Source organism: Gavia stellata, chromosome 25, assembly GCF_030936135.1.
Source record: "Gavia stellata isolate bGavSte3 chromosome 25, bGavSte3.hap2, whole genome shotgun sequence".
NCBI lineage: Eukaryota > Metazoa > Chordata > Aves > Gaviiformes > Gaviidae > Gavia > Gavia stellata.
Window position 1 is genome coordinate 8,221,774 of NC_082618.1, and position 10,786 is coordinate 8,232,559.

The window sequence follows — 10,786 nt, forward strand, 5'->3', positions numbered from 1 at the left end:
ATGTGATTTCATTTATATCATCTTAATTCAGTTTCGACACTGTTGAAACCAGGGTGAATTTTTTGTTTCACTCTTTTTCCTGTTATTCCCAGTAATTGCAAGTGTTCGGGTTTGATATTAATTGGTGGTAAACCCTCCTGCACTTGAAGTGAATTTACCAGATAGAAATTTACCCAATTTCTGATTAACAATTGCTTTATCTATTGTAAACCAAGTAAAAGAGGGAATTGTGCAGGGGAAGCTGTTTGAATGCAGATTCCTTCAGTGAAGTGAGATGTAATTAGCTTATTCTGGCTACTAATACTGCTCTGTCTTCAAGGTTTACATCTGCTGTAGTTCATTACTCATTATTTGGGTGTAATTCAGGAAGTTAAGAAATAACATATTTTTTTTTAGGGGTTGTTATTAAGCAGTGATTCTAAGCACTGGAAAGCATTTTTCTGTGTGTGCAGAGGCTTTTGTTGACCGGCTGCACACCAGTGACCCCGTTGCTACAGTCAGCACTAATTGTGGAACCCTGGCTCTGACGTTCCGTAGAGAAGAGACCAAAGAAGTGCAGAGCCTGACTCTTCTGTGTGTGGTTCCTCCATGGGAGCAAACATACGTGCAAGAGAATATATGGGCACCTAAGCTGAAATGAATCAGTAACTAAAGCGATGAGCAGGGCTGTCGTTCCAGATGTTTTGTTAGTACTAAACTTTTAATCAATTTTTAAATGAATTACGTGACATGGGTTCTTACTGCAGCATATTTCTTTCCAGAAACGAGTGGGATGTGATACTTTGTACTGCAGTTCTTTTGGAACAGTGTTCACTTCTGTTGGCCAGATTTAAATATAAGCATAGATTTTGCTTAATATGTTTGGTGTTCTCGGGTTTTCATTTTCAAACGTTATCACTTCTCCAAAATAGCAAATGATTTATTTCTTGTTTTCCAACAACTTGTATTTTTAGGTTGGCTCAGTTGGAATTTTTTTTATAGTTTTGCATGTACGGTGTGATAAGTTCTTAGGATTTTGTTGTAATACTGTTTCTGAGGCCTGATTCAGGCTGATTTTTCAGTGTTTGTATATTAACAGATTGGACTACTCCACTTTCACTCTGAAGCCAGACCAAAACCATAGGTTTAAGTTTTAAAAAAAAATCATTTCCTTATATATTTGGGGTATTTCTGTAGGTAATAATTAGGATTTAATAAAAGGGAAAAAATCACTTGCACTGAATCTTGACTTTACAGAATGGAAAGGCATGAATTAGATTTTCAGTCTTAGCTCTTTTCAAAAGAGCCTTCCCAGAGTGTCTAGGGAAAATCACCTGCATTTTTGGGGAAATGTTCCTTTTGTTTTCATCTTGGGCTTCATCAAAAGACACAACAATCTTTAAAGTAGTTTGAAAGACTCTCTGTGTGTGCATATATATACACGTGTATTTTTATAGATACGAATATATGTGTACGTATGTATATGCAAAGAATAAGTGATACAATCAGAATTTTTACCAATTTCAAACTAGAGCTTGCATTTCTATGCAGAGTCACAGAGTCCATTCCCTTAATCATAGACGTTGTAATGAATTTAAATGAGCAAGTATGATTCATGGAGTACAAAATGAAGCAGAAGTTCCAGTAATACGTGAATTATTTGATTTTTAAAAACATGTCTTGTTCCTTTAGAGCTTTGTTTTAGTTCTTCATCAGTGTAGATTTGACTGAGCTGTCTCAATGGATGAAGCAAGGAGTTGACTTTTTGGTACGTTTTACTTGATAATATGCTGTATGTATGTGGCTGCTGTATGGGGTGAAGGCACCCAGCAGCTTGAACATTTGTCTAGGTAAAAACACTTTGCTTCCAAGTCAGGCAGTATTAAAAGTGTATCTCTGCATGTTAGTCTAGTTTGACTGTGATAATGGCTGGAAATGTTTATTACTCTGTACTTTTTCATGCCAGTGAAAACTGCAAACCTTGTACAAATTCTAGTTGTTCTAGTTTTGAAGAGAAATTTGGTTGCTTGCATACCTGCGCCACTACCGAACATTCAAGGACGAACTTGAAATGTAAGGGAAATTTTGAGGAGAAACGGCTGCAAGCACAGGAATTTTGAGGTAGTCCTGCTGATTTCTGGAAGAGATGGGTGGCCTCTTTGTGGCTGTGACCTCGGGCTTGCCTAGAAGAGATTTCTCCAATAGTGCAGCAGTCTTTAATGTTGTGCTTCAGCAGTGCTTTAATATTAGAGAGCAGAATACCATCTGGTTTTAGAAACTTCGTTTACACCCAACTGTAGTCGTTCAAGCTAGTGCAGCACCAAGAATAGTTTGTGCCGGTTTCCAAATGGAACGTTAAATCAGGGTCATCTTGATTCCAGTAAGAAGCATCTAATCTTTTATCGTAAATGTTGTGTAGAGGTTTCACAACGTAAGAAAAAGGTATTCTTGATCTGGGGAGATTATGGTGTCAAGTAACTAAATGGAGCCAATATTATGAATGGGAAGAATATGATTAATTTTTTTTAAAAAGCATTTGTCAGTGGAGAAATGGCAACAGGAAGTCAATGAGCGTATGTTAGGGGTGGGAATGAAACCAAAACTGTCTAATGGAGGATATGAGGAAGCTGCAATACTGAAGACTGTACAAGACCAATCAGTGGACTAGTCCCCAGGAGCTGTGTGTTTTCTGGTAGTGCTTAAATTTAATAGTCTCATTTACAGATACAAAGGCTTAGGTAAACCAGCTCACGTTTTGAGTGATCAAATTATACGTAAAGAACTGTGCTCTTTACTTAAAATTTGACTTGTTAATGGTAGCTAGAATCCAGTTACGCTCTTGTTCATGGATATCATAATTACATTTCATTACTAGACCATATCATATTAAAAATGGTAATGACTATGATTATTTTTTTCTTCAGAGCTCTTCAGTAAAACCTAGCCCATTGAGCTAAATTTTTCAAAATCCTGGGTAAAAGAAATGAAGATGGTTCCAGTCTTGTAATATGTAAACTTAAACAGTTACATCCTGCCTTTTTGTACGAAATGGACAGTTTCACTCCTCAGATGTTAAAGCAGGAACCTTGTGTTCCATGATAATCTGTAATAATTATTTCCAAAGGCATTTTGAAAGTGTCTCAGGAACATTTTATATCCTGGCAATCATCTTGTGTTTTCACTTCTGTAAATTAATGGATGCCTTAATGAATCATTGTATGCATCTTATGAAAACATGTGGCTTAATTCAGGAGTGTTTTGAGAAATGCTGTATTAAAACTTCACCTGGACAAGTATCAAGTCAGTGTGGGGGTACAAGATAAGAAGCTGTAGGTTACTGAGCATGCTTTCCTGTGTGCAGCTAGGAAATCTTTTGTCTTCCAACTTGGTTCCTAGTAATTCAAAATTTCCTGAGTGCTCTTCTGAATAGCAAATGGAATGTTTTTGCAAGCTTGTGGCTTTTTACTTTAGAAAACTAAAATACCTGTATGCTGAGTTGTAAATGTATATAATCTATCAAATGCTGTATCTTCTCACATACAATACGATTTGATGTATTTACTGTTCTGATTTTGTAGTTCCTTTTTCAGCCCTTGATGGTAGCTGCTTTTTCTGTATTGATATACAGCCATTTATTCTCTGTTCAGAATTTCTGTTAACACCTTCTCTTAGATGCTTTTCTTTTGTATACTCATGCGCTGTTGGGGTAGGCAATGATGCAATTCTTTTTCTTCTTCTCCTCCAATCTAATTTTCACTTTCTTTCCTTGTAATTTTAGTCCTGAAAAGACTCCCATGTAATCCAATAAATCAGGTGCATTTATGGGTTAGGTGAGTTAGTATATCCACAGGAACAAGCACACACAATGTGCTGAATGGCAGTACTACACAGTCTAAGAGGAGAAGCTTTGTGGGCTTTCTTCTGTTCTTTTTGCAGAAACAAAGAGCATTGGTTAACAGATTCTGGCAACCCCTTTATAAACACCAAGGAGGTGACTGCAAGCCCTGTTGCTTCCTGTTAACCATGAGTTTCATTTTCGCTTTGTGCTGATTTGGCAATTCAAAAGTATAAAAGAAAAAAGTGCTAAATAGCTGGCTGCAGATAAAAAATGCTTGAAGGATTTTCTTAGTTCTGCCCTGAAACTTCCGTGGCATGTTTGTTTGGGTTTTTTTTAACTCTAATACTTCAAAACCTCATATTAAACTGTTAAATCTGTTCTCATAGAGCTGCTGGTTGAAAATGTCACGGTTTTGCCTACATGTTATCGAACTGTTTCTATCCTCTCTGACTGATAAACTCCCAATTTCCTAATGTATGTCCAAGTTTACAGAATGCTAATATAGCCTTAAAATAATACATTGATCTGCCCTGTCAATGCATGTTGTTCTATTTAAAAGAATTCTATGTATAGAGCTTTTGGAAGAGTCTTTTCTATGACCTGAAAGCTACAAGAGCCATAGGCTGGCCCTTCTGTCACCTATGTCTTTGCGATGGACTTGTCTTGCTTTCCAAGGTATTCTGCTACTGCTAAAACCAAAATCATGCAAGTTATAACACTCAGGCTTTGGCTGGGTGAGCTCTTAGTTTTTATGGGCAAAACCAGAGCTGGAAAAGGCAGCCTCCACCTTGAAGAGGCAGTAGCAGATTTTTTTTCCTTTCCCTTTTTTTTCTTTTTCCTTCTTTTATTTCTTAAAGTTTGCCTGGCACATTATGAGAGGGCTGACGATACTGTATCACGGGCTACTTGAGACAGAGTAGGCAGTTACAATGGAAGGGAGCCCAAAGGAACTCACTGCTCCAGAAATACTTTAGGGATCATTGATCCGGGCTGTTTTCTTCTTTAAGACGTTTGCGAACTGTGATACTGACCTTTCGCTGTAAGTCTGGGAGGACAATTGTTAGACTTGGCTCCAATGGGTTTTGCCAGCTATTCTTGTGATACTGGCTGTAGTGTCCTAGTAGGGAAGCCAGTGGTACATCAGATGATCCAGAGCTGCTTGTTCCAAATGTTGTTTTCTTCCAAGAGAAATTTGAAATAAAATGTATCAAATAGTCTGTGCTATAAAAATGTCAGGAATGCCAGTTCTATGTTTATTAAGTGTACAAATATAATTTGTGTGTGACTTTTTTCCTACCAGATTTACCTGGAAAGGTACACTAAGGTGGATAAAGGTCCTTTTTTTTAATCACCTTCCAGTACTGAAATGCCAGGTCAACCTAAGTACTTCAGTACTAGTATCTGGACAAATGGATGTTTCCACATTTTAACTGTTACAGAAAGATAAGCCCAAAGCGCTGAAACCCAGATGAATTTAGTACAGAACCGTGCTTGAGCACCAGATGTATTGAGCAAGTGCATTCAGAGAGTTCAGCAGTAAATATTAAGGCTTTATGTAAAATGCAGCGTCCAGTTCATATTGCAGAACTTGCGAATAAGGTTAGGTTTGCACTGTGTGTTTCGGCGCTTTGTGCCTGCCCCTCCTTAGAAGTAACGCTCATGCTAGCTGTCGTTTTTGTATTGTGTTTGTATACATATAGATACTGAGTGTGAGCAAGCACAAAATGCTTTTGAAAATTTGGTTGTCTGTATTGGGTAAAAGGAGCATTTTGCATTTATCTGTTTTTTCTCCTCTGAAATTACGGCTTTAGTTCCCTTTTCTCATATTTATATCTGTTGTATTGTGTTGTTCCACTTAACTTTTATTCTTCCAGAACACTTTCCCTCCATATTTAAGGCTTACAAACTTGGGACTCAGAAGTCCAAGAACTTGTTTTAATTGTTGTTATTCATGTAGATACAGTCAACAGCAGTATAGGTGCCATTTTCTGAGTTATTATCCAGCTATGTTGTATTTATGTCCTACTTTGTTTATTTTTGAAATCCATGCCAGCCAAGGAGAGCAGTATGTGTCATACTGTTTGTTCTTAACCACTGTATCTCTGGAGCCTAAACTTTTGTATACTGTTTCTCTAGATCTAAATGAGTCTGTACAGTTTGTCTTGACAAAGCTTTTGCATTCGAAGTAGCCACATGAAATACTACCTGTGGCTACAAGTAGTAGCCTACCCTTTCATTTTCCATCCTATAACGCTTTATTTTACAAGCTGAAGAGAAGCTTAAGGTAGAGACAATTTTTTGTCAGCTGAGTAGTTCTTTAAAATCTTCATTTAAACATCTTATTTTTAATAGCACAGTTGCTTCTTTCCAACTTCCAGAATGTATTAAATTTGAAATGGATAATTCTGTTTTATATTCACCTGTACTGTGTCCTTATATCTGGATAAAGTAGATACAGCTGGACCATATATTAGTAAAGAAACAGAGTATGAAAACTTGTATATCCATGGATGATATTCTTAATTAGGACCAAAGCTCAAAAATGTGTTTTATCTGTGCTACGATGGAAGCATCACTGGATATGGTTTCATTATACACCAGCTCCCTCAACTCCAGCTTATGGAAAACAGTCATGTGGGGCTGGCTGGGAAGAGACGTTAATGCAGGAGAATTCAAGCTTTGCCCACTTATCTGGAGTCAGAGGACAGTGTTAATCCTGAGTCAAAGTAGATCTCAACGCTTTGTTGTGTTTAAATGTCTTCAAAGACCTGGTGACTGTATGTCCCAGCTTGATTGTCCAGAAACCTTCTGTGTAAAGCTCCATGAGCTGTGTCGGATCTCAAACAGCACTTCCATCTCCTCTCAACCAGCACCTTCACTTTGCAAATTGATTTTTAATTGTGAGTCAGCTCTTATTTGCTTATTACTTCTGTAGCCATCATATCCTGATGGCAGACAAGAAATTTCATACGCTGTCTAGAGTGAAAGTAAGAATGGGGCTTCTGTGATTAAACAACCTTCTAAATTTAAAACTTATGCCAGAAGAGTACCTTTAGGTTTACTTGTAATAATACCATTTCTTGTTGGGACTAGGGGAGATATGCCAAAACACTGCCTCTTTCAAGAAATCACAGTGTTTTCAGTTGTTAATGGCTTATATAAAAAGAGAAATCCTTTAAGTGTAAAGGATAGAGACTAATGGAAAAAATGTGGTTTCATTCATATTGCTTCACCTCATTCATTGTTCTCTAAAGAAGCGTTGTCTGCTTGCTTTCCTCTTGTTTTAGCTATAGATTATTCTTAGCGCCAACAACTTGATCCACTCTTTTTTTTTTCTTTCTCCAGCATTGCCATGGCAACTAAAGAAAATATGACTTCGCAGAGAGGGATGTTGAAGTCAATACAAAGCAAGATGAATACCTTGGCGAGTATCCTTTCTTAAAAATTTGTGTTGCCAGTGCATAAGAAGAGGTATAGTGCAATTTTTCACTCTGTCATTTGGGGATCAAAACACTTTGCGATGTCAATGGCTGTATAACCTGTCGTGGTATTGTCATTAGTGACAAACAGACCTTTTTTTAACCTGTCTCACTCGATAGTCCGACTGAAGCATCTTAATGATGAATGTGGTGAATAAGTTGTTTTTACTCAAATTTGAATACTGCATATAAATCAGTGTAGCTTAATTTTCACGTAGAAATCTGTGACGGCATTTTATGGCCTTCCCTGCTATATGTTTTCGTAAAAGTGTAATTTCATTTTACTTCTTGCTTTTTGCTTTCAAAACTGTCCAGAGCTGAAGCTTGGCATACATTGCTGCTTGTTATGGTTTACAGCTAAAAGTATTCATGACCTGAGTATCCTCTTGTCTGTCACAGTCTTGTAGATGTTAAGATTTGGTTTGTTGGTTTCTCATATTCTGTGCTCATGGCTAAAGAATGTGCCGGACTGTCAAGTCATGCGTTTTTGTCGTTTTCCCCACTTATTCCTTCCTTACTGTCATAAGGGCCCAAAGAACAACATTAGCATCATTTGATTAGACAGATGACATCCTGAAGAGATGTATCTTGGTAACCCGTAAATTTCATTACAGTTCTTAGCAACTGGCAAGAACAAAAAAAAATTCAATAAGCTTTGGCCTTAAAAGATTCTTGGTTCCAAAGACATGAAGCTCTGAAACTTATTATCTTGTTGGCAATTGTATTTTGTACATTAAAAGATAGATTTACATCCTTATGATTTTACAGTAGGAGGAGTTCTTCCTTATGTGCTATACTTGAACTGTGTGTAGTCATGCAATGTGCATGATTTTCTCAGTCAAATGCTTTTGGTTGTTCCCTTCCCCAGTAACGGAATTCCATTAAATAAATCCCACAGGTGTTTTATATAACTGCCCCATTTTTTTTTTTAGTCTCATTTAAACACAATTATTAAAAGTAATGAAGCCTCACATATTGGAGATTAAAGTATATCAAACGCTGGTAATTTAGGTGATCAGGTGATGAATACTGTGTAAAGGTGATCAGGTGATGAATACTGTGTAAAAGTGAACTCTTAAGCTGTTCTGTTCTCTCTTTTCTCTGATGGTTATTAGTGAAGTCCAGTTGTAATCCCGCTAACTATCCGTCAGGTGTTTTCACTGCATCTGCTTTCTCCAGCTTGGGAGTAGTTCTGCATTTCTTGCAGTATTGGGATTTCCACATACAGAATTTGGGGCTTGTTAGCGAAGATACTGTTTGCTGATATGACCTTGACTCAGACTCCTTAAAGATCGGTTTCCAGCAGTGAACAGCCTGATTCAAAGGATCAACCTTCGGAAACGACGAGATTCCCTCATCTTGGGTGGCATTATTGGCATCTGTACCATCTTACTGCTGCTATATGCTTTTCATTGATGGATGTTCCCCCACGGACTCTGCTAAACTCATCACCACCATCCCTCGCCCCCCAGTCAAGGAAAAGTGAGTGGGGGAAGCGACAGACTTGAAGCAGCCTGCTCGGTATGGCTGGGAGTATCAGCATGATGTCTAGAGCTTATGATGGTAGACTGCGACACTGGTTTTGGGTTGAAGCTGCAGTGTTTCTCCTTCCCTGCCATACATCTTCCTTTGGTTAATTTTTGTGGGATTTGTTTGTCTTTAATTCCCGTTCTTGTTGCAAGGTAAGTAAATATGGGATGCTTACCAGAACCGGTAGGACAGTTTCTGTGCTCAGTGGCTCTGGGGAGGTGTGTTGTTGGCTGGTAAGTGGAAAAAGATCGTTACGCTTGCCTGGGGTGGAAACTCTGTCGGAAGCCAGTTTCCCCTGTAGGCGAAGCACAGTACTGAGCACTTTTGGCCTGTGAGAAGAATATTGCAGCTTTAAGCCGTCAGGTTGCTTTACTACTAAATACATGTTCTGTAATTCTTTTTAACTCATGGTTGAGATACTAGTTATTTCTGCATAATTTGTGCTGTGAAAACTGTGCTTCACACAAATTCCTCAAAGTAAAAAAAAAAAAGGGTTGTTCAGTTCACTTTTTGCACAGAATATGAATAAACTACCCTCTGAGGAAGATTTGTAAGGTTTCTTGTGGCTTTAAAGGGACTGACGAGTCCCCCTTTGTAAAAAGGGAGCACAGTGTCCTAGCAGCTGTTTACTGTAGTGTTCAGTCATCTGAAAAGTGACCAAACATGAGTTCACCTAAAAGTAGTCTTTTGGGTGTAAATAATTTGATTTTGGCTGGCATCCTAAAGGTCTTTATAAAGACATGATAAGCAGTTTGAAAAGTCTATATTGTCATTTAGATAAAGTTATTCTAATAGTGTTAATATTTTTACACTGTAAGTAGGATATAATCTAAACTGTCAATTAGAAACAAAAATTATGATGGTTATACCTGAGGCAAATGTATCTGCGTGCAAACTTTTTGGACATAACTCCTCATAGTAAAGAGTTGAATGTATGAATAGTGAAACAAGTATTATTTACCATTATCTGGGAGGGGGAAATTCTTTTGTCCAGACAATGCATCATGAATCCTGTTGTGTTTGCATCTCTAAACAAAGCTGACATCAGGAATGGCTTTGATATTGCCGATTCACCAATGACGGATTTTTCTGCTCTTTCAATAGCTCTTTCCCATCTGTCATATCATAACCCAATAAATTCAAATTGAGGCACTGAAATACCTTTCTAAGAACTTGATTAACTCTTTTCACAATCAATTTACAGTGCTCCTAACAGATTTCATGTACGCCATTGCCCCCAAATGTCAGATAGTCTCCAGGTTCTCCTCTGGAACAGAGTCTAGTGGGATGGACGCAATTTTTTACTGCTTTTTACAGTGTCTGCAAAGTACCTGTTGGAGGGAGTAGAGACTTGGGCCCGTGTAGTGTGCAAAACCACATTATTGCGTCTAAAATGTTCGTATGGATTTGAAGGCTTCTTGGCAGACTAAAACTTTGTGCTAAAAAGTCGACCAAGACTTCCAATCAGTCATCTTGTTGTTGGGATTAGAAAGCATTTGGAATTAATACGTGTAAAACTGTGGGGCTTGTATTTTAAATAAAGGGTGATTATTTGGTTGATTTGGGAATGTTCCTGGTTTGAAATGAAGTGTTCATTAAAGGGGTTTATGGAAAACCTTGGTGGATACAGGAGGTTTATTAATGAATCTCTGTGTTGGGAGATCAAACCTCTTCTCCCCGATGCTTTTTCTTTGATTCCTCCACCACCCTAAGGGACCCTGATCAGCAGTCGTGCTTCTGTTTAGGATTTGTAGGATTTGGTTGCTATATAGTTGGCAATATAAGATCTGCAGTACCGTAAATAAATTCATTTATTTAATCTTATAACAAGTCTTTTTACTGGACTTAATTGATTATTTGGTGCATATATTTAATCTTATTGTGTGAAAAAGCTGCTATGGAAAATATGTAGAGTATAATAAATATGTAAACATAATTGATTTTTCATGTTATGAAAATG

The 10,786-nt window shown here is 37.6% G+C and overlaps 1 protein-coding gene across 3 annotated transcripts in view; it reads left to right on the forward strand.

Moving 5' to 3' along the window:
• Positions 1-9,554, forward strand: part of GOSR1 (golgi SNAP receptor complex member 1) — a 31,728-nt gene extending 22,174 nt beyond the window's left edge. For all 3 annotated transcript variants that reach the window (XM_059829160.1, XM_059829159.1, XM_059829161.1), the window contains 2 exons: positions 7,163-7,245; positions 8,588-9,554. In XM_059829160.1, coding sequence (XP_059685143.1) covers positions 7,163-7,245; positions 8,588-8,712 — 208 coding nt within the window. In that variant the 3' untranslated portion in view covers positions 8,713-9,554. The remainder of the gene's footprint in view (positions 1-7,162; positions 7,246-8,587) is intronic.
• Positions 9,555-10,786: the final 1,232 nt, after the last annotated feature.